The 25307-nt window shown below is 56.8% G+C and overlaps 1 protein-coding gene across 1 annotated transcript; it reads right to left on the bottom strand.

Moving 5' to 3' along the window:
* Nucleotides 1-88: 88 nt before the first annotated feature.
* PTGIR (prostaglandin I2 receptor) lies at nt 89-14788 on the bottom strand. The gene is made up of 3 exons (XM_030544678.1): nt 14713-14788; nt 13520-14401; nt 89-998 (listed from the first exon to the last, which is right to left on the bottom strand). Exons 2-3 carry the CDS (start codon nt 14369-14371, stop codon nt 768-770), a joined length of 1083 nt encoding a protein of 360 aa, XP_030400538.1. The 5' UTR covers nt 14372-14401; nt 14713-14788; the 3' UTR covers nt 89-767.
* Nucleotides 14789-25307: the final 10519 nt, after the last annotated feature.

Genomic DNA, 25307 nt, shown 5'->3' with positions numbered 1-25307 from the left:
AACACCCTTCACTACCCACTCGCAGCCCCCCCATATTATCCCAGCCCTCTGCTCCCCCCCCAAGACAAATTGATGACTGGGAAGCGACTCTGTTAAATTATCTTTAATAAGGAGGATGGAGGCATTTAATTGCAAGTGCTATTAACAAGCCAGAGGCCGGACTGTGCCATTTCCACAAGGGTGTGTGTGTGTGCATATAGCCCAGGCACATAATCCCTATGCCCCTCTCCACCCCTCATTTAGATCATGCCCAGGGTATGGGGGGGAATCAGTGTTGGGATCAAAGTTGCCCCTTTTCCCCTTGACCCTAGTGTCCCCCTGCCCCCCCCCCGGGGTGCTCAGCCTCTGGCCTCCAGCACCAACTTCCACCTGCTGGGGGAAGGGGGGTATGAAATGTCCCTTATACCCCACCTGGGGGGCATCCATGCCCCTCCCCCCCAGGTCCCTCTGCCCCACACCGGGAGGGGCATCTCCCCTGCTTGGCCCCCTTAGCTCATTCTCAGTCTCGCACTGTCACCGCCCCCAGTCACGGCCCCACCCAGCCATGTGCCTGGGTCTCCTCTTCATCCTCTGCAGCCAGTGGGTGCGGTTGGGGGTGGAGAGCCCCAGGTGCCCATTGGGCCCCATGCCCGGAGATGTCATGGTGCTGCGGTGGGGCCCATGGCAGGGCACCTGGAGGTGTCCATGGTGCCCCCGGTGGGGCCCATGGCTGAGTTCAGTGCCTGTGGTCCCTGCAGCAGGGCCTGGCAGTGCCCGGGACCCACGTCTCAGCAGGAGAAGTTGGGCCGGAAGGGGACGCTGTCCAGCCGGCGGGGCTCTGGGCTCCGGCGCCCAGCCCAGGGCCAGCAGAGCAGCGTGCGCAGGCTGCGGAAGACGGCTTTACGGAACAGGATGAAGATCCAGGGGTCCAGGATGGGGTTGAAGGCACTGAAGCGAAAGGCTACCATGTCGCCCTTCTCATAGCCGTCCGGGGCCAGGCCGCCGATGTAGGCACGGATCTGGGGGGAGAGGGGAGGTTACAGCCACTGCCCAGGGAAGGGACTGATGTTAGAAGAGGCTACAAGGGGGGATGGAGCTGGGGAGGGGATGCAGAGCGGGAGGGACCAGAGTGTGTGTGTTCAGCTCTGGGACCTTTTAACACCCATCCCCAAAGTTTCTACTTACTGATTCCACCCCTCAAGCTCTTACACACAGCGGTTGCCCCCAGAGCTATCTGCCCAGTGCTGGGAAAAACCCACAGAGTGTTGGGAACCCATCTACCTGGGATGCCCCAGTATGAGCCAAACTCTGGAGCTGGGGATAGAACCCAGGAGTCCTGCTTCCCAACTCCCCAGCTCTAACCACTAGACCCCACTCCCCTCCCTGAGCCAGGGAGAGAAACCAGGAATCCTGGCTCCCAGTTCTCCAGCTCTAACCAGTAGCCCCCACTCTTCCCAGAGCCATCAGGGGCCAGTTTCAGGAGGGGCCACTGTCAGGCCCCCCTCCCCATGGGTGCCTATGTGCTTAAGGTCTCTGCTCTCTAGCTGTGTGTGACGGGGATTACAATCCCTCTCCCTAAAACTGGGGCCATGTCACCCTCCAATGACTGGTCTGCCTGAAGAAAAGAGTCTGCTACAGCTGCTTGCTGGAGGAACTGCTCCTTTATCTCAAGCAGCAAAGCATCTGTTGAAAGCCCCAAGCTCAAACAAGACTGGATTTACACCCCCAGCCCAGGGCTCCGCCTTCTGGCTCCTCCTGGAAGAGGCAAGGGCTCCTCTCCCCTCCCAGGGCTCACCCCAGCAGCTGGGGTATCTCCGCTTGCAGGAAGAGGGGGCTGGGCTCAATGTGCTCCTCTCCTCTTGCCCCACACAGAGCAGTGGGGCTGCGAATTAGCACCAGGGCTGCACAGGGCAGCTACCCCTCGGAGCAATCGGCTCAGGCTCTCTGCAAACCCCGGCAGCTTCGCTGCACCATTCACACCTGTCTCATGTTGCAGAGCTTTTCTCGCCAACCCCACGGCTGGAACCACTTGTTTAAATATTTTTATTGTCGCTGGGATCAGGAGCATCGAGGAGCTGGGGTCTCACATAGCCTTAGCTGACCCTGGCTTCAACCCCCCCCGAGACCCAAGCCAGACTCACTGGCCAATCTCAAGGAGGGATTTATAGGTTCCATGGCCAGAAGGGACCATTGTGGTTATCTAGAACGACCCCCTGTATGACACACAATAATCCCTAGAGCAGATCTCAACTCCCAGCCCACCCTGATTTAAACCTTGTCAGCGTCGGAGAATCCACCACGCTCCCTGGCAACCTGCTCCCAGGGTTAATGACTCTCACCCTTGAAAACTGACCCCGTATTTCCGGTCTGAATTTGTCCCACTTTAACTTCCAACCGTCGGATGGTGTTTGACCTTCCTCTGCTAGACTGAAGAGCCTGTTATGCAACATTATTCCCGATGTTGGTACTAATAGATGGGCCTCAAGTCCCCCCCTCTTCACCTTCTCATTGTTAAACTAAATACATCAAGCTCCTTGAGTCTCTCACGACCAGGCAAGTTTCCTCACCCTCTGATCATTCTCAGGGCTCTTCTCTGACACCCTCTCCAATTGATCAACATCCTCCTTGAATGGTGGACCCAGGATCCCAGCAGCGGTTGCACCAGGGCCAAACATGGAGGGAAAATAACCTCTCTGCTCCTACCTGCGACTCCCTTGTTCATACATCCCAGGATGGCACGAGCTCTTTTGGCTCCAGCATCGCACTGGAAGCTCCTCTTCCGCTGATTATCCACCACGACCCCCAAAATGTTTTTCAGAGTCGCTGCTTCCCAGGAGAGAGGCTCCCCCACCCCCCTCGTAAGTGCAGGGGACATTCTCTGTTCCCAGATCGATACAGTCACATTTAGCCGGGTTAAAACACGTATTGTCGGCCTGCGCCCAGTTTACCCAGTGACCCAGATTGTTCTGTGCCAGTGACCCCCATTTGGGTGTCCTCCGCAAACTTTATCAGGGAGGATTTCATGGTTTCTTTCAGGCCATCGATAACACACTTAAGCAGCGAGGGGCCAGGAACCGATCCCTGTGGGACCCCACTGGAAATGGACCCACGGACGGTTCCATCTGGAGACCTGTCTGCCGGCTTTGAATCCGTTTAACGTGGGCCTGTGTGTTGTGTGGCACCAAGTCACAGATGGGGCAGGGGAAGCCGCCCGCTGTTTTGGGTCTGTCAGTGACCAGAGCCCGGCTCCAGTGAGCCCACTGTCCTGCCCCCGACCCTTGTGCCCGGGGCTTGGCTGCTGTTAACGGCCCATGACGCAGCCTTGCTGGGCCCTGATACCCCACCCCTACGCTGGAGGCTATTTCTGGCCCTTCTCAGCCTCCTGGTGCTGGAGCACACGCAGGCTCCCCCCTCCTCACCCACAGGGCCCCACCAGAGCAGGGTACAGCCTCAGGGGGCCCATTCAGACCTCAGTCCAGCTCCCTACATTATCTTCCTTCCAGCAGATGCAAAGGGGGGACGACCTGTCAGGCTCTGCCCTTGGAGGGGGCCAGGAGACCTGGGATCCATTTGTATAACCCCATGTAGGGGAGGTTTAGGTTGGATATTAGGAAACACTATTTCACTAGGAGGGTGGTGAAGCACTGGAATGGGTTCCCTAGGGAGGTGGTGGAATCTCCTTCCTTAGAGGTCTTTAAGGCCTGGCTTGACAAAGCCCTGGCTGGGATGATTTAGTTGGGGTTGGTCCGTCTTTGAGCAGGGGGTTGGATTAGATACCTCCTGAGGCCCCTTCCAACCCTGATATTCTGTGATTCTATGATAAACACCCACACCCACACCCACGGCGACAGCTGCCCTCGCTGGCGGTGGATAGATCCTCATGTGTGACCAGTGACCCAGATTGTTCTGTGCCAGTGACCCCCATTTGGGTGTCCTCCGCAAACTTTATCAGGGAGGATTTCATGGTTTCAAGGGGGGCCTTGGACGGCTGTTAGCAGTTAACGGTGATGAAAGCTCTGGGTTAGCCAGGATTAACAGGGTCATCTGAGAGGGGGGGCTGGGGCCCCAAGGGCCCCAGGAGCAGAAGCAGGTAGGGTCAATGAGGGGACAGATGAGGGCAGCATCTGTCCACAAAGCACCAGCAAGACCATCCAGGCTCATCAGAGCTCAGTCTAAATTAGACAAGGCAGGGAAACTGAGGCATGGGGAGCTGTAACACACACCCACACACCTGCCCAGGCCAGTGGTGGGGCTGCCGCCCGAGGCTACACACTTTTGTGCTCCCCCGAAAGCTGGGTCAGGCCAGGGGCTCACGGAGCTCAGTATCCCATCCCCAACACTAGCTAATTTGGGGGGAAAAGGGAGTGCAGACCGCCCCTTAGCAGGCAACAGTGGGATAACCTAAGCCCAGGAGAAGTTACCCCTCGTCCCCTTGCACCCCCCCCGCTTTATTCATGGCCTCTCCCAGATGCATATTAATTCAGCTGGACTCTTAAAGCCCCAGTGATGGGGGGTACGGGGGTGGAGGGAAGGATGGAAAGCAGCATCCCCCCCACCTCCTCCCCAGAGCCAGACGCATCTCCCAGGCGTGCTGGCAGCCATACCCCAGCGCTGGGCTAGAGCCCCCATAAGCGTGCCCGGGGCTGCTCCCCCACTGGGCAGCCATCACCCAGCAAGAAGGGGAGGCACATGCTGGGAACCCTCTGCGCCCCTGTGCTGTCAGTGCCCTCCCCCCATCGCCCTGGCAGGATCACCCCCTGCTAGGCCCCTCCACTCCAGCATGAGGACCTCCCTGCGCTGTCAGCGCTTCCTGCCCTGGGTGTCCGCCCAGAGCGCCCACACAAACTGGAGCTGTGCCATGCCGTGGTTCCCCAGCGCCCACCCAGCTGTGCCACACTCCCCCCAGGCCCATCCGGGGAGTGCCCCAAAGACTCTACCATCTCCTTCTATTGATCAGGGTTCCCCACAGTGACAAGCCACTGTAGGGGGGGTGGGTAGCTGGGGTTGCTATGGGGCTGGCAGCTATCGCCAGGGGAAATCTAGAACCTACAGCTGACACGAGTGGAAACAATCCCCGGCAGTCGTTAGTGACACTCTGTGAATCAAAGGGCGCCTTTGAAAATCATCCCTTTTACAGGCCCTGGTTATTGCCAGGCTGCCCGGGAAGGCCACCCGGCTGCAGAGAGACTCCCTCGCCCACCCTGGTGTGAATCTCGAGTCGCTCCATGGAGCAGCATCGGGGTGGATGCAGGATAAATTCGATTCCGGGCAGGCCGGAGTGTGTTCCCCGGAGAGGTAACTGACTAGTCTTCAAAAAAATGCTGCTCGACTCAAAGGAGGGAGGGGGTTGAGTGTGTGTGCTGCGGGGAAGAGTCCCAGATCCCGGCCTGCTGGGAACAGCACGGAGCACTAAACAACTAGCAGATGCAAGCATCCGTATCACTCAGGGCAACCTCTGGCGAGAGGGTCCGGGGCATGGGAGGAAGGAGATTACTGCCCTTTAACCATAAACTGTAATGGAGAGCTCAGCCCTTATCTACAAGCCCCTTTCACACATGCTCCCAGGACGGCAGCAGCTTCCCCCGCTCGCGGGGAGAGAGACAGAAAGGCTTCTGGGGGTGTTCACCACCAGGGTGCCTTGCTTTACCCGAGCTGGGGATCTGGGCCATTGATTCCAGATTTACACTATAATCTCCAAATAATGCCAGAGACACCAGGTGGAGCCAGACAGAGGAGGGAGCAGAAGGACACAATGGATACTAATAATGATGCATAAGAGGGGCTCAGTAAGGTTGAGAGAGGGTTGATTACAGGCTATAAATGCCTCCACAGGGAGGAGAGGGTTGATTATAGGCTACAAAAGCCTCCATGGGGAGAGTTCTTTAGTCGAACACCCCGAACAAAGCGAGGTGGCTGGAGCCGAAGCAAGACAAATTCAGACTGGAGATAAGGTGTGCCTCCACAACAAGGGAGGGGAATCGTCCCCAAGGGAAGGGTGGAGTTTCGCCCTCAAGATCCAGCTGACTTTGGCTAAAAGCTCTGCTCTAGCTCCACCACCAGATATGGGCTGCCTAGAAGAAAGGGCTGAGCAGGACTCGCAAGAGATGGTAGTCTGAATGGGACTTTCATAGCATTTAAATCCAGAAGAGACCCTAGATCTTCTAGTCACAGTCCCGCCTGGCCTTGAACGTTAGGACTCCAGCTGTCCCAGCATATATCCCCTCGCCTGCTGCCTCCTCCTTAATAACGCACCCTTGTTAAATTTAATGCCAGAGGCCTTATTAAATTCAACGCTGCACAGCCGCTAGCTGGGCGGACAGCTCCCATCAGCCCCCAGCCAAGTTTGCTTCTTAAGAAGGAGCGGATTGTAAATAAACATCTCTTTCTTTGCAACCAGAGCAGAGTCCCCAGAGGGTGTGAAATGAAACTGGCCAGAAATGGACTCCCGAGAGACCCGAAACTGACCGATTCTCATGGCGCTGGCTGAGGAAAAACTAGAAGTAAGTCCAACAAGGAAAGAGAAGTAGTGAGAAAAGGGCTGTTGGTCGGGGAGACGAAGGGGGGTTAAGTTCTAACTGGACCATCTGTGAAAGTTTCATGACTTTTGATTGTGTGATTTTTGTTTGTTTGTTTCATTTTTCTTTTTTTTAAGGACAGGGCCAGAACCCGGATCTCACAACAGAGTGTGAATGGGCAGTAACTCCACGGGAATCAGCAGGCCCCATGTAAATCCAGAATGGCTGCACTGAAGACGGAGGACATGGACCAGTGTAAATCAGAAATAAAGGCATGGAAACCAGCAGGCCTAATTCTCTTCTCCCAGTGGTGCAGGCCAGAAGTGATTCCACTGAAATCATCGGAGTTGCAGGTTCAGGTCTCTTGACAGCTGCTCTGTAACCAGCTAGCGTAAGGAGAAGGGTGATTCATGCCCTGGGGAGAGCCCAGGCACATACCACACGTGATCGATGGTGAAAGAGAAATGGAGCAGAACGTGGCTGCAAAGGAATTGGTATCTCAGCCTCCTTCCGTCAGCTGCTGTCCTCAGTCACCCCAGGGGAAAACACGCAGAACCCCAAGGAAATCAGCGACGCTCGAGTGAGAAAGAAGGGGGCGTAAGATCAGAATCAAGCCCAGAGGCTGCGGAATGGGAGAGGAAGCCAGTGCATGTGGCCAAGAAGTGTCACTTGCACCAACATGAGTATGCAAGGGGAGGGCAACGTGCACACTAGGGGGTGGAAGCGAAGCCGGGACAGCCACCAGAAAGGAGGGAATCAATTAAGTCACACGCACACAGACACACGCATGTGCACTCTACACCCCTGCCCGTCCAGATACACGCGCACACGGGGGGGCACAAACACACACAGATGTGCTCCTGCACACTCACGTGGGGGGCATATTTCTTCTCTGCCCTGCACCTTGCGCACCAGTGCAAAACAAGTGTGAAATGCTGGCCAGTCAATCTGGTGTTTGCTCTTTACGATGTGGATGGTAGGGGAGAGCCAGAGCAAACTCATGTCTGGTTAAAAACACCCGAAAGGGGGTTTTAAAAAAATAAGAATGTAGTCAGCTGCCGACTCTGTTCAGCTGATTCTCCGTCCTGAGAAAAGAAGATTTTAGATGGGCATCACTGCACGGGTGTCAGTGGGGTGACCCCCTGATTTGCACCCAGTGTGAGCAAAAGGAGAATCGGGGCACAGCTCCCCCGTTGCTCGCCCCGTGGGCATGGAAGTGGGGCCCTGGTGGCATAGAGGAGACCGGCCTCAGGCCCTGTGATCCTCACCCTCTCAATTTAAAGGCTCAGCCTGGAAAGGCAAGAAAACGAACCGCGAGAGCCAAGGCCTGGCTGTAATTTGCAGACCCGGGAGGAAAACCGAACCCAATGAGGAAAGGATGAATCACGCTGGGACAGACGGCAGAGATGGGCAGATCTGTGCACGTTGGGGATTCCAGACATGAACAGGCAATGGGGGCGGGCAGAGCAGAGGCCCCAATCCCATTAGTTCTTGGGCCAGATCGGGGTAAATCGGCCTCGCTCAGAGGACTCCAGAGGTGCTCAGGCAGAGAGCTGGGCCCGCCGTGGGGCTGTTGCGTGTTGCCGGAGCATTGGGAGCCAACCGGGAGAAGTGATAGAACAGAAAGGCAATATTGAAACAGGTGAAGAAAACACGGGGTGGGGCCGGCCAATGCACACTATCAGCACTGGGCGGACGATAAGCGCGGTAGAGCAGGGAGGGTTTGGAAGGACGAGGAGTGTGTTAGGAGCCGCGTTCAGCGAGACGCGCCATGGCAGCATTTGCTCAAGGCGCCACGGAGTCCCATAAGCTGCCGGGACCACAGCAAACACTGCAACAAGCCCACAGCCCTTCCTGGCTACGGAGCCGCTGCAGACAATCAGACCAGCTTCTAAAGCCCAAATGTCCAGTGCCTGAGCTACAGGGAAATCACCACCAACTGGGAGAAGTATGGGGGCTATGACACATGGATGAACAGTTCTGATTTCATCCACTAGGAAGCAACAGTGATATCACACACACACACACACAGATGGGGTTGGACAGTACTCTGTACTAACGCGCCATCTCTCAGACCTCGCTCACTTTGTAAATGTCAGGGGGCCCCACTCCTTTGCCATCTGTTTCATAAATAGGGGGGAGGCATGGGGAAGTGACCTGCCAAAAGCCACCCAGAAGAGCCGGGAACAGAACCCAGGAGTCCTGGCTCCCAGTCTCCCCTGCTCTAACCCCTATACCCCACTCCCCTCCCAGAGCTAGGGACAGAACCCAGGCCTGTGGTGTGTGTACTAGACCAGAGTTTCTCAACCCGTGGGTCGCGACCCAGAACGCATCAAAGGGTCACAAGAGAGGGGTGTCAAGTCAGGAGGCTCTGTGGGACTGTTTGAAGAGCTCAGCCCACCCGCAGGCTGCCTAGGTCCGGCCTGGTGCACAGGGGCACAGGGCCTCTGAAGTGGCCCAGCCACCACTCTGTCATGATGGCAGGCGGCAGCCAGTGGTACTGTGGCCCCATATGCCAGCTCACGGTGCCACTCACACAAATTTGACCCACCTGGCCCCACTGGGGAGAGGGGTGGGCCAAACCTGAGCAGCACAGCCACCCCAGAGATTGCAACGCCCAGAGTGGGCAGCTGAGGCCAGCCGGTCCCATGGGACGGGAGCCGTACGAGATGCTGCTGTGGTCTGCACAATGCACTGCGTGTATATGTAAGAAATATTTTGCCAGGTGATTTTTGCACTAAAGCTATTTACTGGGTCACGACAGGCCAGCGAGGTTGGGAACCGCTGTTCTAAACCACACGCTGCTCCCCCACAGCCCCGGAGCTCTCTGCAAACCAGTCTGGTCGCCTTCCTGCCCCGCTGTTGGTTTAACAATCAGAGAACAATAAGCTTGTTTGCCTGGTAATCACCTCTAGGGATTTGCTTTTCTGATTGTTAGACCAGGAGCACAGAAGGATTGGAAGCCCTGGATCTGGTGTGCAAAGGAGGCCATACACCAGGGCATTAGTACCAACACTCACTCCTGGATCCAGTGTGCACTTGGGGTTGCACACCAGGGCTCTGGCACCAGCACTCACTCCTGGATCCGGTGTCCACTAGGGCCTCCCCCATGAATACGACCGTGATATCGGCCTCCTCAGCACCACACAGGAGCCACCACTGAAGTCAGTGGGGTTATGGATGGGATCAGGCCCGTATCCTCCCCTCAAGAGCTGGGAGGGGGACAGCACCCCCTTTCCCCCCCTTTCAGATTCCCAACCCTGACTCATCCCCCCAATCAGCGGCTTCTCCCCAAGGGCTGCACTGGTGCATTCTGGGATCCCAGCTGCACCCCGGCCCAAGGGATTTGGGGGCAATAGCCCCGAAGAGACACACTGAATTGTGGGAGAGCCCAGTCACACTAGGGAAACCTTGGCAAGTGACGTGAGCTCAGCTGGACCCGAGCTAAAGACCTGGTCCCCAGTGCCTTGGACACCTGCCACATAGGGGCGGCTGCGCCAGTGTCACAGGATCCCGGCGTCCCTGGAAACTTCCTGCTGCAAACGCTTGGTTCTTAGTGGAGATGGGACTTTCCTCCCCCAACCCACAGCTGTTTGCGGTAACGTTTCAACAGAACAGCTCAGGAAAATGCTCCAGGTCTCCCCTTCCCTCTGCTGGATTTTAAACAAGCCCCCTCCCCGTTTTGAACCTGAAATCTCTGATCCTCTCCCCTGCGGATCCCTGAATCGCCCCCACCACCCCAGAAAAGGCTCATGTTCAAGATGTAAATCCTGATCTCTGGCTATTTGCTGATACGCAGCAGGGAGTCTCAGCTGCCTGGAATCTCCCCCCCCCGCCAACACCGCCCCTGTATTCCCAGGAAAGAGAAGGCGCAGAAGCAAATCTGTCAGTGCAGTCGGCTGCGTCTTAAGGGCCACACATGGGAGAGAACCCCAGCATCTGCCCCATGCCGCTTAGAAGGATCACAGCCCAGCCACCCCTCGCCTGCAGGGTGACAAAGAAAACTTCCCATCCGTGACTTGAGGCTGCGAGGTCTGCCTGAGACTGCAGGCAGCCTGAGCCGCTGGCGCCACGAGGGGTGAACGTCTCTAGTATCAATTTGTTCATTGGGTGTTAACCCTGGAGTCTAATGAGGACACTCCAATGGGTCTGACGCTCCCTGCTTCAAGCAACCTGGACTGCCTCCATTTATGGGTCTGCCTTCTCACATAGCTCCTCAATTGCAGATACATGCGAAAAATCTTAATTCAAGGCATCCATCCATAGCATTATCAATCATTCATCTATCATATCCCCTCTGTTTGTACCTTAATGGACAAATACACTTTTAGCAAGAGACAGACAAACGGAGAGGTGTGTATAGGGGTGGGTATACCTAGGCAGCTAGATAAATGAATGTAGTGACACACAGAGGGATGGATGGGTGTGCGGGGGGATAGATGACCGTGTTAATTGGCTACCATGGCCCGCCCCAGAAGTGGCTGCATTGCAGTGCTGGAGTGGTGGACTCCTGGGTTTAAGAAGAGCCCATGAGGGCCTGTCTCCAGTCTCCTGATGTCCACAGCACCTGCTGCTTCTTCTCTAGGGCCTGAGTCAGGGCTCAGCTCCCAGCCCCTCAGAATCCATCAGCACCCCGAGCCACTGAGGGGAGGGATGGCCATGGGCTCGCAGGGACTCCCCTGGGCAGCTGCTCAGTTTTTCCGTCAGCCCACACGTTTTCCCCTCATTCATCTCTCCAGTGCCCTGGGGCCCTGCAGCCGGGAAGCTACAGCCTCCCTGACACCCCCTGACAGACAGCCGCCCCTCCCCACCCCCCCCACATCTATAACTTCCCTGACAACCCCTCCCCAACAGACAGGGCCGGCGCTTGCATTTCGGCGGCTTAGGCAATCGCCTTGGGCGCCAGCATTATTAGGGGGCGGCATTTTGCCGGAGGGGGCGGCAGGCGGCTCCAGTGGAGCTGCCGCAATGGTGCCTGCGGACGGTCTGCTGCTCGCGCGGCTGCAGTGGACCTCCCGCAGGCAGGACTGCGGAGCCGGGGGACCAGCGTGCGGGGCAGCGAAATGGCCGTGCGCCTAGGGCGCTCAAAGCCCTAGCGCCGGTCCTGCCAACAGACCTACCCCTCCTGATGCCTGTCGAATTCCTGACAACCCCCACTCCCCCCAACAGACTCCCCTTCCCCCCCAGGAGCATCCCTGTCACACACGTGCACACATCCTGACAACAGCCCCGCAATGGAGTCACCCCACCAAAAGTCTTTCATAGAATCAGAGCATATCAGGGTTGGAAGGGACCTCAGGAGGTAGCTAGTCCAACCCCCTGCTCAAAGCAGGACCAATCCCCAACTAAATCATCTCAGCCAGGGCTTTGTCAAGCTGGGCCTTAAAAACCTCTAAGGAAGGAGATTCCACCCCCTCCCTAGGGAACCCATTCCAGTGCTTCACCAGCCTCCTAGTGAAATAGTGTTTCCTAATATCCAACCTAGACCTCCCCCACTGCAACTTGAGACCATTGCTCCTTGTTCTGTCATCTGCTACCACTGAGAACAGCCTAGATCCATCCTCTTTGGAACCCCCTTCAGGTAGTTGAAAGCAGCTATCAAATTGCCCCTCACTCTTCTCTTCTGCAGACTAAACAATCCCAGTTCCCTCAGCCTCTCCTCATAAGTCATGTGCTCCAGCCCCCAATCATTTTTGTTGCCCTCCGCTGGACTCTTTCCAATTTTTCCACATCCTTCTTGTAGTGTGGGGCCCAAAACGGGACACAGTTCTCCAGATGAGGCCTCACCACTGCTGAATAGAGGGGAATGATCATGTCCCTCGATCTGCTGGCAAGACCCCTACTTATACAGCCCCAAATGCCGTTAGCCTTCTTGGCAACAAGGGCACACTGCTGACTCATATCCAGCTTCTCATCCACTGCAACCTCCAGGTCCTTTTTTGCAGCACTGCTGCCTAGCCATTCGGTCCCTAGTCTGTAGCAGTGCATGGGATTCTTCCATCCTTTTCGGACAACCCCCCTCCTGACAGAATCCCGCTCTCCCCTCCAGGAACCTACATCACACACACACTCCAAGGGATCAACCCTCCCAGGAGTCTATAGCATCCCTGACAATCCCCACAACGGATCCACACTCGGCTAGGGGCCTACAGAATGAATACCTCACCCCCACCCACCCACCCATCTCCCCAATGGATACCCCAGCAGGAGCCTACAGCCCGATGGATCTACCCCCTCAGGAACCTCCCTGACCATCCCCCCCTCCGTAGGAGCCTATAACAACCCTGACCATCTCCCCCCAGGTAAGCCTGGGGGTGCCAGCAGGGCAGTGTTCCTATCTAGAGAGTGTGGTGATGTCGGAAAGCCAGGGGAGAGAGGGGGCAAGCAGCACTTTGGGCCCGTGGCAAACAGAGTCTGGGAACTGGGCCCAGTTGTGTTTGTATTGGCCCCGTGTCCCGTTCCTGGGGAGGGGAGCCCAGGGCAGCTCGGAGCCTGGCCGGAAGGGATCGAGTGTTCAACAGATCTGGGGGGGACGAGGGGCCTCAGACGCTCTGATCCCAGCGAGTGCCACAGCAAATACTGGGGCAGCCAGGCAGGATCCTCTGCCCTGGCCAGGAGTCGCTGGCCAGCCAGTCATGGCCTCCCCAAGCCCACTCCCTGGACCCCAGCCCAGGAGCTCTCCCCAACGGGCTCAGTCTCCCCACACGCCCAACCTTCCCTAGGGGCATCCTCAGCCTAATGACCCACAGCCTCCCCAACCCAGGGTGTCAGACTCCCCAGTGCCCTCCAGGGTCCCAAGAATTCACAATCCCCTCGCACCCTGCTCTAACCACTAGACACCGGTCCGTTCCCAGAGCAGGGGATAGAACCCAGGAGTCCTGGCTCCCAGCCCCCAACCTTGCTCAACCCACTAGACACTGCTCTCTTCCCAGAGCCAGCGACAGAACCCAGGAGTCCTGGCTCCCAGCCCCCCCACCCCTGCTCCAACCACTAGACCCCACTCTCCTCCCAGAGCCGGCACTTACCGTGAGGGGCAGGGAGCAGATGACGAAGATGATAGTCATGAGGGCCAGCAGGACCAGGTGATCCACCTCTTCCTCACCCTGGCTGAACCAGCTTTTCCGGCGGCGCTGGGCCGGCCCCAGGGACCCACGCCGGGCCCGCTGCTTGCGGTACATCTGGCAGAGGCTGACGATGACGGAGCCGTTGCAGAGGAAGATGGCCAGGATGAGGAAGGCCATGAGGGTGGCATAGGTGAGCGAGAAGGCGGCGGTGCCCGGCTGGCCGGCTGCCATCTCCACGAAACACCAGGTGCCAGGGCAGTATTGCTTGTGCCGTCCGACGCCCAGGAAGGGCAGGCAGCAGAAGAGGACGCTGAAGGCGTAGACAGCTGGCAGCGCCAGCTTGGCCCAGCCGCGCCCGTTATGCTGGGAGTAGAAATAGGGGTGGCTGATGGCCAGGCACCGCTCCACCGCCATGGCGCAGAGGATGAGCATGGAGGCGAGGCCGAAGAAGGTCATGGCAAAGGCGAAGAGCTGGCACAGGCCTCGCCCGCCGTCCGCCAGGCCCAGCAAGGAGGCGTTGCGGGCATAGCTGACGAAGACCACGGGGCTGAGGAAGCAGGTGCCCAGGAGGTCGGTGGCAGCCAGGCCGGTCACCAGGATGCAGAAGGCCGAGGACTTAGTACGCAGCTCCTTGCGGTGCACGCCCAGCATGGCCAGTGCCACCACGTTGCCGGCCACACCGGCGGAGAACATCAGGGAGCTCAGCACCGGGCTGCCGTCCTCCCGCAGCTGGGTGGTGTTGGCGCACAGGTCGGCCAGGGGCCCCAGGGAGGGCGATGCCAAGGGACCCGCACTCTTCTGCAGGAGGAGCATCGGCAGGGGCAGGACTCCCGGGTTCGGTTCCTAGCGCAGGGAGGGGAGTGGGGTTTAATGGGTTAGAGCGGGAAGGGGGTGGCTGGGAGTCAGGACTCCTGGGTTCTATCCCAAGCCTGGGATGGAGCAGTCAGAGCAGGGGGCAACGGGAGCCAGGACTTCTGGGTTCTATCCCTGGCTCTGGGAAGAGAGCAGGGTCTAGTGGTTAGAGCTGGGGGGGGCTGGCAGCCAGGACTCCTGGGTTCTATTCCTGGCTCTGGGAAGAGAGCAGGGTCTAGTGGTTAGAGCAGGGGGGCGCTGGGAGCCAGGACTCCTGGGTTCTGTCCCAGGCTCCAGGGCACCTGCAGATGAGACGCGCCCACGTGGAACCCCCGGAGATCCGCGTCCTGCAGACGCCGCTGGCTCGGCTCAGCCCGGGACTCTCCAGCGGCGGCTGGGAAGCAGCTTCTACTCCTGTCCCGGCTGGGAGGAGCCGGCCCGGGGCGGGGCAGCCACCGCCCACTTGTTTCCTTTTCTTGAAGCTGGGGGGCGGGGACCAGCTGCTAACATCAGCCCCGGGACAGGGGCCCTTGGCCCGCAGTGCATCCTGGACCGGGCGCGGGGGCTTGAACTCTCGCGCAGCCAGGGAGGGGGCACCCAGAGCCGGGTGGAGGGAGTGCGTGGGGGGGGGAGAGACAGAGGGGGTACATGGGGGAAGAGAGGGCTCGAGAGGGGTGTGTGCGGGGGTCAATGGGGGGAAGAGACAGAGGGGGTGCTTGAAGGGAGAGAGGGATCGAGAGGGGTGTGTGCAGGGGTGAAGGGGGTGTATGGGGAGAGGGAGGGATTGAGAAGGGTGTGGGCAGGAGTGGAGAGGTATATGGGGGAGAGAGAAGGAGGGCATGTATGGGGGGATAGAGAGGTCGAGGGGGTGTATTGGGGAGAGAGATGGGGGTGTGTATGGAGGGAGAGACAGGGGCATTAATAACAATCCCTGGCTCTTTTCACCACTGGGTCTCAAAGCACTTTACAAAGGAGGTCTCATCTGTAACATGGGGAAACTGAGGCACAGAGCAGGGACGGGACCTGTCCAAGGTCACCCCGCAGGCCAGTGGCCAGTATATAAAGAAAGCCAAGGTCTCGGCGTTCCAGCCACATTCCTGCAGCGAGGCCCCGCAGGATTGCAGGGCCGTGACCAGCCGTCTGGAGGGAATGCAGCGTGGGCGACTTGGAAGGGACCGTGTGCCCGGAGCCGCGGCTCAGAGTGAAGGATAGGTGGATAACGCCAGAGAGGGAGGATGGATGGAGAGCGGAGACTGTGGAAAGGGAGAGGCAGCATCCTCGTCAGTTTCTCGCATTCGCCATCAGATCCCTTCTCACTCCAGACAACTTTGCCCGGGGGGAGGTCGCGGCCCTCTGGACGCCACATTTTCTGTGTTGGTGTCGTAATAATTCGACCCTGGAGTACATCCCCGCATCCCAATAACCCTGAGCCCCAGAGCCCCAGCTGAGGTAGAGCAATCCGGCTCCAGTGGAATCCGCGGGGCCAGATCTCCAGCTAGTGCAAAGGAGTGTCACTCCGTTGCAGTCAACGAGCTGGATCATCTGCAATCCCTTGAAGAGATTAACACCTCTTTACACCAGCTGAGGATTTGGCTCAGGACCCCCTTCTGCGCTCGTGTCCTGCCAATATTCCAGAGCCTGTTTTTTATCAGCAGATTCCATGGAAGCATCAAATGCTCCAGATCCAATTCTCCACCCTTCCCCCACAACCAACAGAGCCAGACAGTTCTCTCTCCCGCACTCCCTGCAGCCCTCATCCAACCACCGAGGGGCTGGATCAGAGCCAGCACCCTCTTAGAGGGCCCATTTCCCAGATCCCGACCATGGCATCTTTCCATCATGCCCTAAGAAGTCACAGAGCAGGCTCCCAGCACCCTGATCTTTGATGGGGGTGGGGGTGGGGGGGTGGAAGGTGCCTGGGAATCCAGACCAAGCACGCTTTGTGCCAGGCTCAACTGTGCCTAATCATGGGGGGGTGGGGGGTTCTTTGGGACCCAGGTATCCAGAGAGCATAAACCCACTCAGCCATGGGAGAAGAGGGTGAGCCAGCAAATACCTGCCCTGATCTGGAGACCGATTCCCAGCCTCAGCATCAGCAGCCATGGTGTGGTGCTTCCATGCGCTCTGGACATTTTTTATAGTCAGATTTAATGGATTCATTGGGCCGTCTGACATATACGACAAAATAGAGAGATCCAGAGATATGAGTCTTATTTATTAAGTGGATTACGGTAACACCGAAAGTCCCCAGCTGAGATCAGGGCCCCATCCTGGTGGGTCCTGCCCAGACACACAGTGACCAAGATCAGGGACCTGTTGTGCCGGGCGCTGCATATGCGGGTGCGTACAGATCTCGGGCCCCATTGCTCTGGGTGCTGCACACACACAGACAGCTCCAAAGATCTCACAGTCAACATCGACAAAGGGTGGGAGTGGAAACAGGCCCAGGGTTAGGGGAGACCTGCCATGGTCAGTGTCAGAGCTGACCAACTGGGAAAACCGAGGCACCAACTTTGGTTGGACGAATGAAAACTTTCAAAAAAAACATTAATGAGTTTCCCCTTAGTAAACTAGAGTCAAAGGGAAAATAGTTAGATGCAGCCTGCTGTGTGGGAGGGGACATCCCCCAGGAGCCCTGGCCCAGAAAAAACCCCAGTGGGGAGAGTGGGCGGCTGCTTGGATGTGATCCAGTGACAGAAAATGTTGACGCCATTTGGGGGCCGCCTAGAGTCCCCCCATGGCAGAGCAGAGAGCAGCATCCCTCCTGCCCCGTCTGGCTTTGAGCAGATGCTCCCACTGGGGTCCAGTGCCAGCTCTGAGCCCTTTCGATGCCAGAGTCCCTCACACTGCAGCGCTGACGGCTGTCACGTCTGGGACATTTTGTGACCAGGAAGGAGCGAACAGATAGGCAGCTCCGAGAGCTGGATTGATTGATGGGGAGACATGAAAAGAATTTGGAGCCTGATTCTCATTCAGGCTCAGGCCTCCTGGGCTGCACGAAGAGACCTTAAATTGAGCATAATTTACAACCCCTTTACAGGGCCAGAGCCTGCTCGACACATGGCTTTTGTCCTGGTGCAGAGCCGTCGGGCGTGATCAGGTCCTGGATCCATCCCTTGGCCATCCAGGCTGCGCCCACACCTGGAATACTGCGCTCCTTTCTGGTCACCCCCCTGTCAGCAAAGATAGATTAGAACTGGGAAAAGAACAGAGACAGGGAACAAAAATGATTAAATGATCCATGTGAGGAGAGATTAAAAAAAAACTAGGACTGTTTAGCTTGGAAAAGAGACAATTGAGGGGGCATATGAGTGAAGTCTATATAACTATGACTGGTGTGGAGAGAATGAAGTGGGAAGAGTTATTTACCTCTTCACATTACACACAAACGAGGGGTCACCCCCAAAAATAACAGGCAGCAAGTTTAAAACAAACAAAAGGAAGTGCTTCTTCATCCACTGCGCTGTCAACCTGTGGAACTCCTTGCCAGGGGATGTTGTGAAGGAAGTATAACTGGGCTCAAAACGAGAATGAGCTAGGCTCCTGGAGGATGGGTCCATCAGTGGCTATTAGTCAAGCTGGTCAGGGACGCAACCCCGTGCTCTGGGTGTCCCTAAACCTCTGACTGCCGGAAGTTGGGACTGGACAACAGGGGATGGATCACTCCATAATTGCCCTGTTCTGGTCATTCCTCTGAAGCACCCGGCACCAGCCACTGCCAGAGACCGGCTACTGGGATAGACAGACCCTTGGTCTGACCCATTCTTGTCCCACAGCTCCACACCCCAGCCAAGGAAGCCCAAGACAGTTCTGGCTGAGTAGCATTAAAAACATCCTGATGGCGAGATGGGGACTCAGGGTGGAAACTCCCGGCTCAGCAGAGCCAACCGTAAGAACGCAGCAGAACCGTGGGCTGACCCAGCTCAGCAAAAAGGAAGCCTCACGTACGTGTTGTCCGGGTGATTTATGTGTCCAGCGTGGGCCCGCTCGCAGCGCTGGAACAGAACACCCCGGAAGCCAGCACTGATGGGCCAGACCCTCAGCCAGTGTGAACCCTCCGCCAGCTGAAGATCATTCATACACCTGGGGAGACTGGGGCCCAAAGGGGGTGGAGTGACACTCAACAGTGTCAGCGGCAGAGTCAGGAAAAGAACCCAGGAGTCCTGACTCCCAGTCAGTGTGTTCTAACCACTGCACCCCACTCTCCTCCCATGGCTGGAGATAGATCCCAGGGGTCCTGACTCCCAGTCCGCCCACCCCTTTGAACCACTAGACCCCACACCCCTCCCAGAGGTGGGGATAGGTCCAACAAGTCCTGCCTCCCAGCCCCTCCCTAACCTGACGAGGGACAAGCTGAGGTGCAGACGGTAAGCCCTGGAGCCGGCAGACCCAGGTGGAGCTGTATTGTGTCAGGGGAGCAGAAACTCCCTCTGCCCGTAGCTGGTGGGGGCCATTACTCTTCCCCTCCTCCCCCCCCAAAAGCCTGGATAAAAGCCGCAGCCTCCTTGTGCCCATGGCGTAGGTGGCTGAGCCTGGCACACTCACTCCCAGGCCTATCTCCCGGAGCCAGCCACTGCCAGTGGAACCGCCGAGCTGGCTTGCAGCCACCCAGCTGCTCTCCCCTCCAGCGATGGGGCCAAATCCCCCCTTGGCGTAAACCCACCCAGCTCTGCAGGGCAGCACGATTGACACCAGCTGGGGTTGGGTGTATGGAGGGGGGGAATCTGGCCTCATGTTATGTGGCTTGAAGCTGGATGTTTATGGGCACTAAATAAATAAGTAGCAAGTTCCTTCCCACTCCCCGCAGGAGATATAACAATAGTTTCATTTACAGTACTGGAAATTGACCTGCCCATGATCGAGCTGAGATTAGAACCTGGGAGTCCTGGTGCACAGCCCCTCTGCTCCAAACACTAGACTCCACTCCCCTCCCAGAGCAGAGGAGAGAACCCAGGCTCCCAGCCCCCTGCTCTAACCACTAGACCTGACCCCACCCCACCCCCTGAGCAAGGGATAGAACCCAGGAATCTTGGCTTCCAGCCCCCTGCTCTAACCACTAGACCTGACCCCACCCCACCCCCTGAGCAAGGGATAGAACCCAGGAATCTTGGCTCCCAGCCCCCTGCTCTAACCACTAGACCTGATCCAACCCCACCCCACCCCCTGAGCAAGGGATAGAACCCAGGAATCTTGGCTCCCAGCCCCCTGCTCTAACCACTAGACCTGATCCAACCCCACCCCACTCCCTGAGCAGGAGAGAGAACCCAGGAATCCTGGCTCCCAGCCACCCCACTCTCATCACTAGACCCCACTTCCCTCCCCTCTCTAAGTGGGGGAAAGAGCCCAGGCTCCCAGCCCCCCCGCACTCTAACCACTAGACCACACTCCCTTCCCAGAACTAGGGATAGAACCCAGGTGTCCTGGCTCCCAGCCACCCCACTCTCATCTCTAGGTCCAACATCCCTCCCAGAGCAGGGAGCACAACTTGGGAGTCCTGGAGCTCAGTCTCCTGCTCATATGGTTCAGACTCCAGCGCCCTTTCCAGGCAGGGACGGAACCCAGAAGTCCTGGCCAGTTCTCTGCCTCTCACGCAACCAGAGGGCTTGGGGCCCCAGAGTGTGTTGAATTGCTCCTGGCAATATCATTTATTTATTCAGATTTATAACAGTGCCATCTCATATGCCTGCAGCACAGCCCCAGCGGAAGAAATCCCCCAGCTGGGGGAGGCTAGCCCAGGGTGTCCAACAGAAAGACGCCCATTCACACCAGCTGGGGATCCAATCCCTTTGGCCTCAATGGAGCAATGACTGATTTAATCCAGCTGGAGATCTGGCCCAATACATCCTCACAGAGCTTCACTCACTACAGAGCTACAAATCCTTTGGGGGTGGAGCCCAGCAGCTGTTTAACAGCGATAGCTGGGGGCATGGGGCGGAGGGAGATGGAAATATGATGCATCCTGTTTGCCACATGTAACTACACACACCATAGACACCTAGGTGGGGAGGAGGGACAGTGCTCTGTGACCCAGAGAGACATTCTCCTCTCACGCTGGAGTAAATCAGCAATAACTCACTGGAAACTCACCCCAGAGTAAACCAGGAGTAGCATCATGGAAACTCAAACCCAGTGTCAACTAGGAGTCACTTCATGGAAACTCAAACCCAGTGTAAACCTGGCATGACTTCATGGCAACTCCACCTGTCTTTAACAATGAGAGCTTTTCTCCCAATGGCTCTTTGAGCATCCGAGTGAAATCAGCATTAAGAAAAATGAAGCGATTTGAACAGTGGGGAGGAAAATCCCCTGCTGCTCTGATTACACTTATCTGGTATTTCCTACCTGGTTGTTATCTGCCCGTAGTAACAGCCGAGGCCTGAATCAGTAATGTTTAAAAAAAAACGAAAACAGCAAAAAAATCCCCTTTCTTTTCCCCTCCCGGTTTCCCCCAGGCAACACCCTGGAGCCATCACAGCAGCTGACGATCCCCCAGGGTGCAGGGCTGCACCCTCCATGCCCCCCACCCCAGTAGCCGACGAGCACAGGATCCTTCTAGTGGTTGAATCTGCTTGTTGCAGGCTGGCACAAATGTACCAGAACAAAGGTGTTCAGGGCCATGTAAACAGCCTCCTTATCTCTCCTGACTTCTTTCCCACCGCACCCTCCCAGCAGTGAGATTCCGACACTTCCCACTTCCGCCCCCCCATCTCCTGCCCTCCCCCATGCTTTAACTTCTTTTTATTTGCCTAAAAATTATCACCTCCATCGCATTGGTACAACAGTAACCTCGGCCAGGAGCCCAACCCCGTGACAGTGCTCCTTTTGGGCTCCAGCCCGGGGCGAGCCAGCCTTCAGCCAACACGCACGGCCCCAGCACATCACAGCCCTCTACCACCTGGGATCAGATACACTTATCCATGGGTCAGAGACCCTATACTGCCAGCAGCTAATGGGGAGTCTTCTCAAGCTCCAGGGGCCAGGCCTTTGGATTGGGAGCCAGGAGGGTCTAGCTTAGCTTCTGTGTGCCTGTGGCAAAGCAGCACCGCATGAAGCCCTAGGTCCCTGTGGATCGCTTAGGGTATGTCTACACTACAGGATAAATTCGAATTAGCTTAAACCGATTTTATAAAACAGATATTATAAAGTCGATTGTGCACGTCCACACTAGGCACATTAATTCGGTGGTGTGCGTCCATGGTCCGAGGCTAGCGTCGATTTCTGGAGCGGTGCACTGTGGGTAGCTACTGTAAAAGAATCAGGCAGTAACGTCGATTTGCGTCCACACTAACCCTAAATCGATATAGTAATATTGATTTTAGCATTACTCCTCTCGTTTTGTAGGAGTACAGAAATCGATTTAAAGAGCCCTTTAAATCGATATAAAGAGCAGTGTAGTGTGGACGGGTGCAGCGTTAAATCGATTTAACACTGTTAAAATCGGTTTAACAGCGTAGTGTGGACCAGGCCTTTGAAATGCTGAATTGAACAGACGACGAGTTGCCAGGAGGACAGGGGAGGGCGCTGCCCAGTTTAGAGCCACCAGAGCATGAGGGGCAGAGCTGGGATACTGTGGGGAGGGCTCTCAATAGTGGGGTGGGAGGTGTGGGCAGAGAGCCAATGGTGATTAGCGATAACGAGCGGGAATCTAGGGGAGGCGGGAGAAATGAGGGGGTCTGGAGCAGAGAAAGGGGCCTGGGAAGTCTCGGGGTTGGGGTAAGATCCGGAGCAGAGAGGCCCAAGGCCTGGAGAATGAAGGGGGTCTAGGATCAGAGGCATTTGGGAGGGTGGGCACCCCGTTTCCAGTTGCTGGTGACCCAGGCTGGCTCCTGGCTGCAAGCTGCTGACCCCACAGAGCAATTAGCATCTCCAGAGCAGTAGCCAGGGCTCTGACCCAGGGCGCTGGGGCTGGGTGAGTCCACATGGAATAAGAAGGCAAATAGGCCTGAGACAGGTAGGGAATAAACCCGGAGCTGCCCTGCCCCGGTTAACGGAGGGGCTGGATTCCACCTGCTCCAGAGTTCTGCGGACCTACCCAGCTCTGCTCCGGGTCCCCACCATCAGACGCATGCCCTAGTGGGGCTGGGTTCTCCCCCCACATTCTGGACACCTCAGCCATAGGATGCCAGTGCTGGGCTCTAGATCTGAGCCCCCAGGCTCTGCCACCATGGCTAGATGTCTCTACCACGCTGCCGCCCACCCCTCCTGCTCTGAGCCCCCCTACTCCCTCTCCACGGTCAATAGAGAGCCTGTCCCTTTTAATTCTTAGCTAGTGACTGTCACCACTTCCCTGAAGGACCAGTCATGTTCAGCCCTCCGCACACACACAGAGATGTGCACTCACACTTACAGAAACACGCAGACACACACGCACACACTTACAGATACATGCACACACACAGACACATGCACCGAAACACATGAACATACTTACAGATGCACACACACACACCACTTAGGCCATGTCTACATCTAAAATTTTGCAGCGCTGGTTGTTACAGCTGTATTAGTACAGCTGTATAGGGCCAAGCGCTGCAGAGTGGCCACACTTACAGCAACCAGCGCTGCAAGTGGTGTTAGATGTGGCCACACTGCAGCGCTGTTGGGCGGCTTCAAGGGGGGGGTTCGGGGAACGTGAGAGCAAACCGGGAAAGGAGACCAGCTTCGCCGCGGTTTGCTCTCGCGTTCCCCGAACCCCTCTGCAAACCGCAGGGAAGGAGACCTGCTTGCTCGGGGTTCGGGGAACGCGAGAGCAAACCGGGGAAGGAGACCAGCTTCGCCGCGGTTTGCTCTCGCGTTCCCGAACCCCTCTGCAAACCGCAGGGAAGGAGACCTGCTTGCTCGGTGTTCGGGGAACGCGAGAGCAAACCGGGGAAGGAGACCAGCTTCGCCGCGGTTTGCTCTCGCGTTCCCGAACCCCCCTGCAAACCGCAGGGAAGGAGACCTGCTTGCTCGGGGAACGCGAGAGCAAACCGCGGCGAAGCTGGTCTCCTTTCCCGGTTTGCTCTCGCGTTCCCGAACCCCCCTGGAAACCGCAGGGAAGGAGACCTGCTTGCTCGGGGTTCCGGGAACGCGAGAGCAAGCTGGGGAAGGAGACCAGCTTGATTACCAGAGGCTTCCTCCTTCCACGGAGGTCAAGAAAAGCGCTGGTAAGTGTTTACATTGGATTACCAGCGCTGGATCACCAGCGCTGGATCCTCTACACCCGAGACAAAACGGGAGTACGGCCAGCGCTGCAAACAGACACACCCATATGTGCACACACATAGACACACACAGGCACACATACACATGCTGACATGCACATGCAGAGGACACAGCCCAATGCACGTACACACGCACCCCCTCCACACACCATCTTACTTTTGCTCCCAGCTCCACCACATCACCATCCTGCCCTGCCCTGCAGGGAGCCTCCCCCTCACCCCAGCCAGCAGCAGAGTCATTTCCGAGGCCTCAGGACGTGAGCTAAACAGCAGTGTACTTGGCACCACTTGCCCTTTAAAGGTATAAGCTCCCGCCACCCACAGGAGCAGCTCAGCACAGCTGGGAAGTGGGCACATGTTATTAACTAGCTGCCCTGGCTCAATTCGGGGGCCCTTCCTGGAGAGCAGGGCTGGGCTGAGCATCCGGATGCTAGCCCTGTGTCATCTGCCCTTCAGTGGGACGAAACACAGGGCTAGTGGGATCTATCTATCTCTGTACACCTCCTCTATCTATCTACCTATCTACCCCCATACACCCCCCTCCCTGCTCTCTATCTAGCCCCATACACCCCGCTGCTCTCTATCTATCCCCATACCCCCATCTATCTATCTATCTATCTCCATACACTCCTCCATCTATCTGTCTATATGGCTCTACCAAATTCATGGCCATGAAAACTGTATCATGGGCCATGAAATCTGGTCTTCCCCCATGAAATCTGTTTTTTGGGTCTGTGTGTGTTTTTACCCTATACTATACAGATGTCACAGGGAAGACCAGCGATTCTCAAACTGGGGATTCTGACCCAAAAGGGAGTTGCAGGGGGTCACAAGATTCTTTATGGGGGGGTTGTGGTATTGCCACGCTGCCTTCAGAGCGGAGTGTCCAGAGAGCAGTGGTTGTTGGCCAGGTGCCCAGCTCTGAAAGCAGAGCCGCCAGCAGCAGCAGCCCAGAAGTAAGGGTAGCAATACTGCAACCCTCCAACAACTCCTTTGCGGGTCAGGATCTCTACAATTACAGCACCCTGAAATTTCAGATTGAAATAGCTGAAATCATGAAATTTACAATTTTAAAAATCCTATGACCCTGAAATTGACCAAAATGGACGTGAATTTGATAGGGCCCTACCTATTAGGAAATGGTAGCCCGGGGCAGCTGACAGGCATCTCGCTCCCTGCTCTGGAGGTGACAGCTGGGCCCCTGCACTTCCTCCAGGTTACAATGCTCAGACAGGTGTCCATGGAGCCCACTCCAAACACACATGGCCTGGCATTCTGATGGCAAGGTCTGAGGAAGGCAGGCACCTGGACAGTGACAGGTGGCTTCAGGCTATGGGGGGTGGGAGGCGAGACTGTCCTTCGCTAGCCCTTGTGCTGGGCCACCATTGTCCCTGCTCCGCTGGTGCCGGTGAGCAGCCTGGCTGCCCTCCCAAGAGGCTGGCAGGGTCCCACCGGCACCATTGCCTGCAATGAGAAAGCTGGGGGGGGGGGGTGCTCACTGGAGCTGGAAGACAAAATATGCAAAACTGGCATGTGAATAATCTGTGGAACTCCCTGCTGCAGGATGGCTGGAGATTCAAATACTGCATTGTATTGAGGCAGCAGGTATTGGCTTAGCTGAATGGGTGGCTGCTCCAGTTCAAGGCACTGCATGCTAATTGCTTATATTAGTGCACATACATGTGTTTACATGC

Source organism: Gopherus evgoodei, unplaced genomic scaffold (genome assembly GCF_007399415.2).
Source record: "Gopherus evgoodei ecotype Sinaloan lineage unplaced genomic scaffold, rGopEvg1_v1.p scaffold_34_arrow_ctg1, whole genome shotgun sequence".
In the NCBI taxonomy this organism is placed as follows: Eukaryota; Metazoa; Chordata; order Testudines; family Testudinidae; genus Gopherus; species Gopherus evgoodei.
Note: the sequence above shows the minus strand (reverse complement) of the source record. Positions and strands in the feature narration are given on the sequence as shown.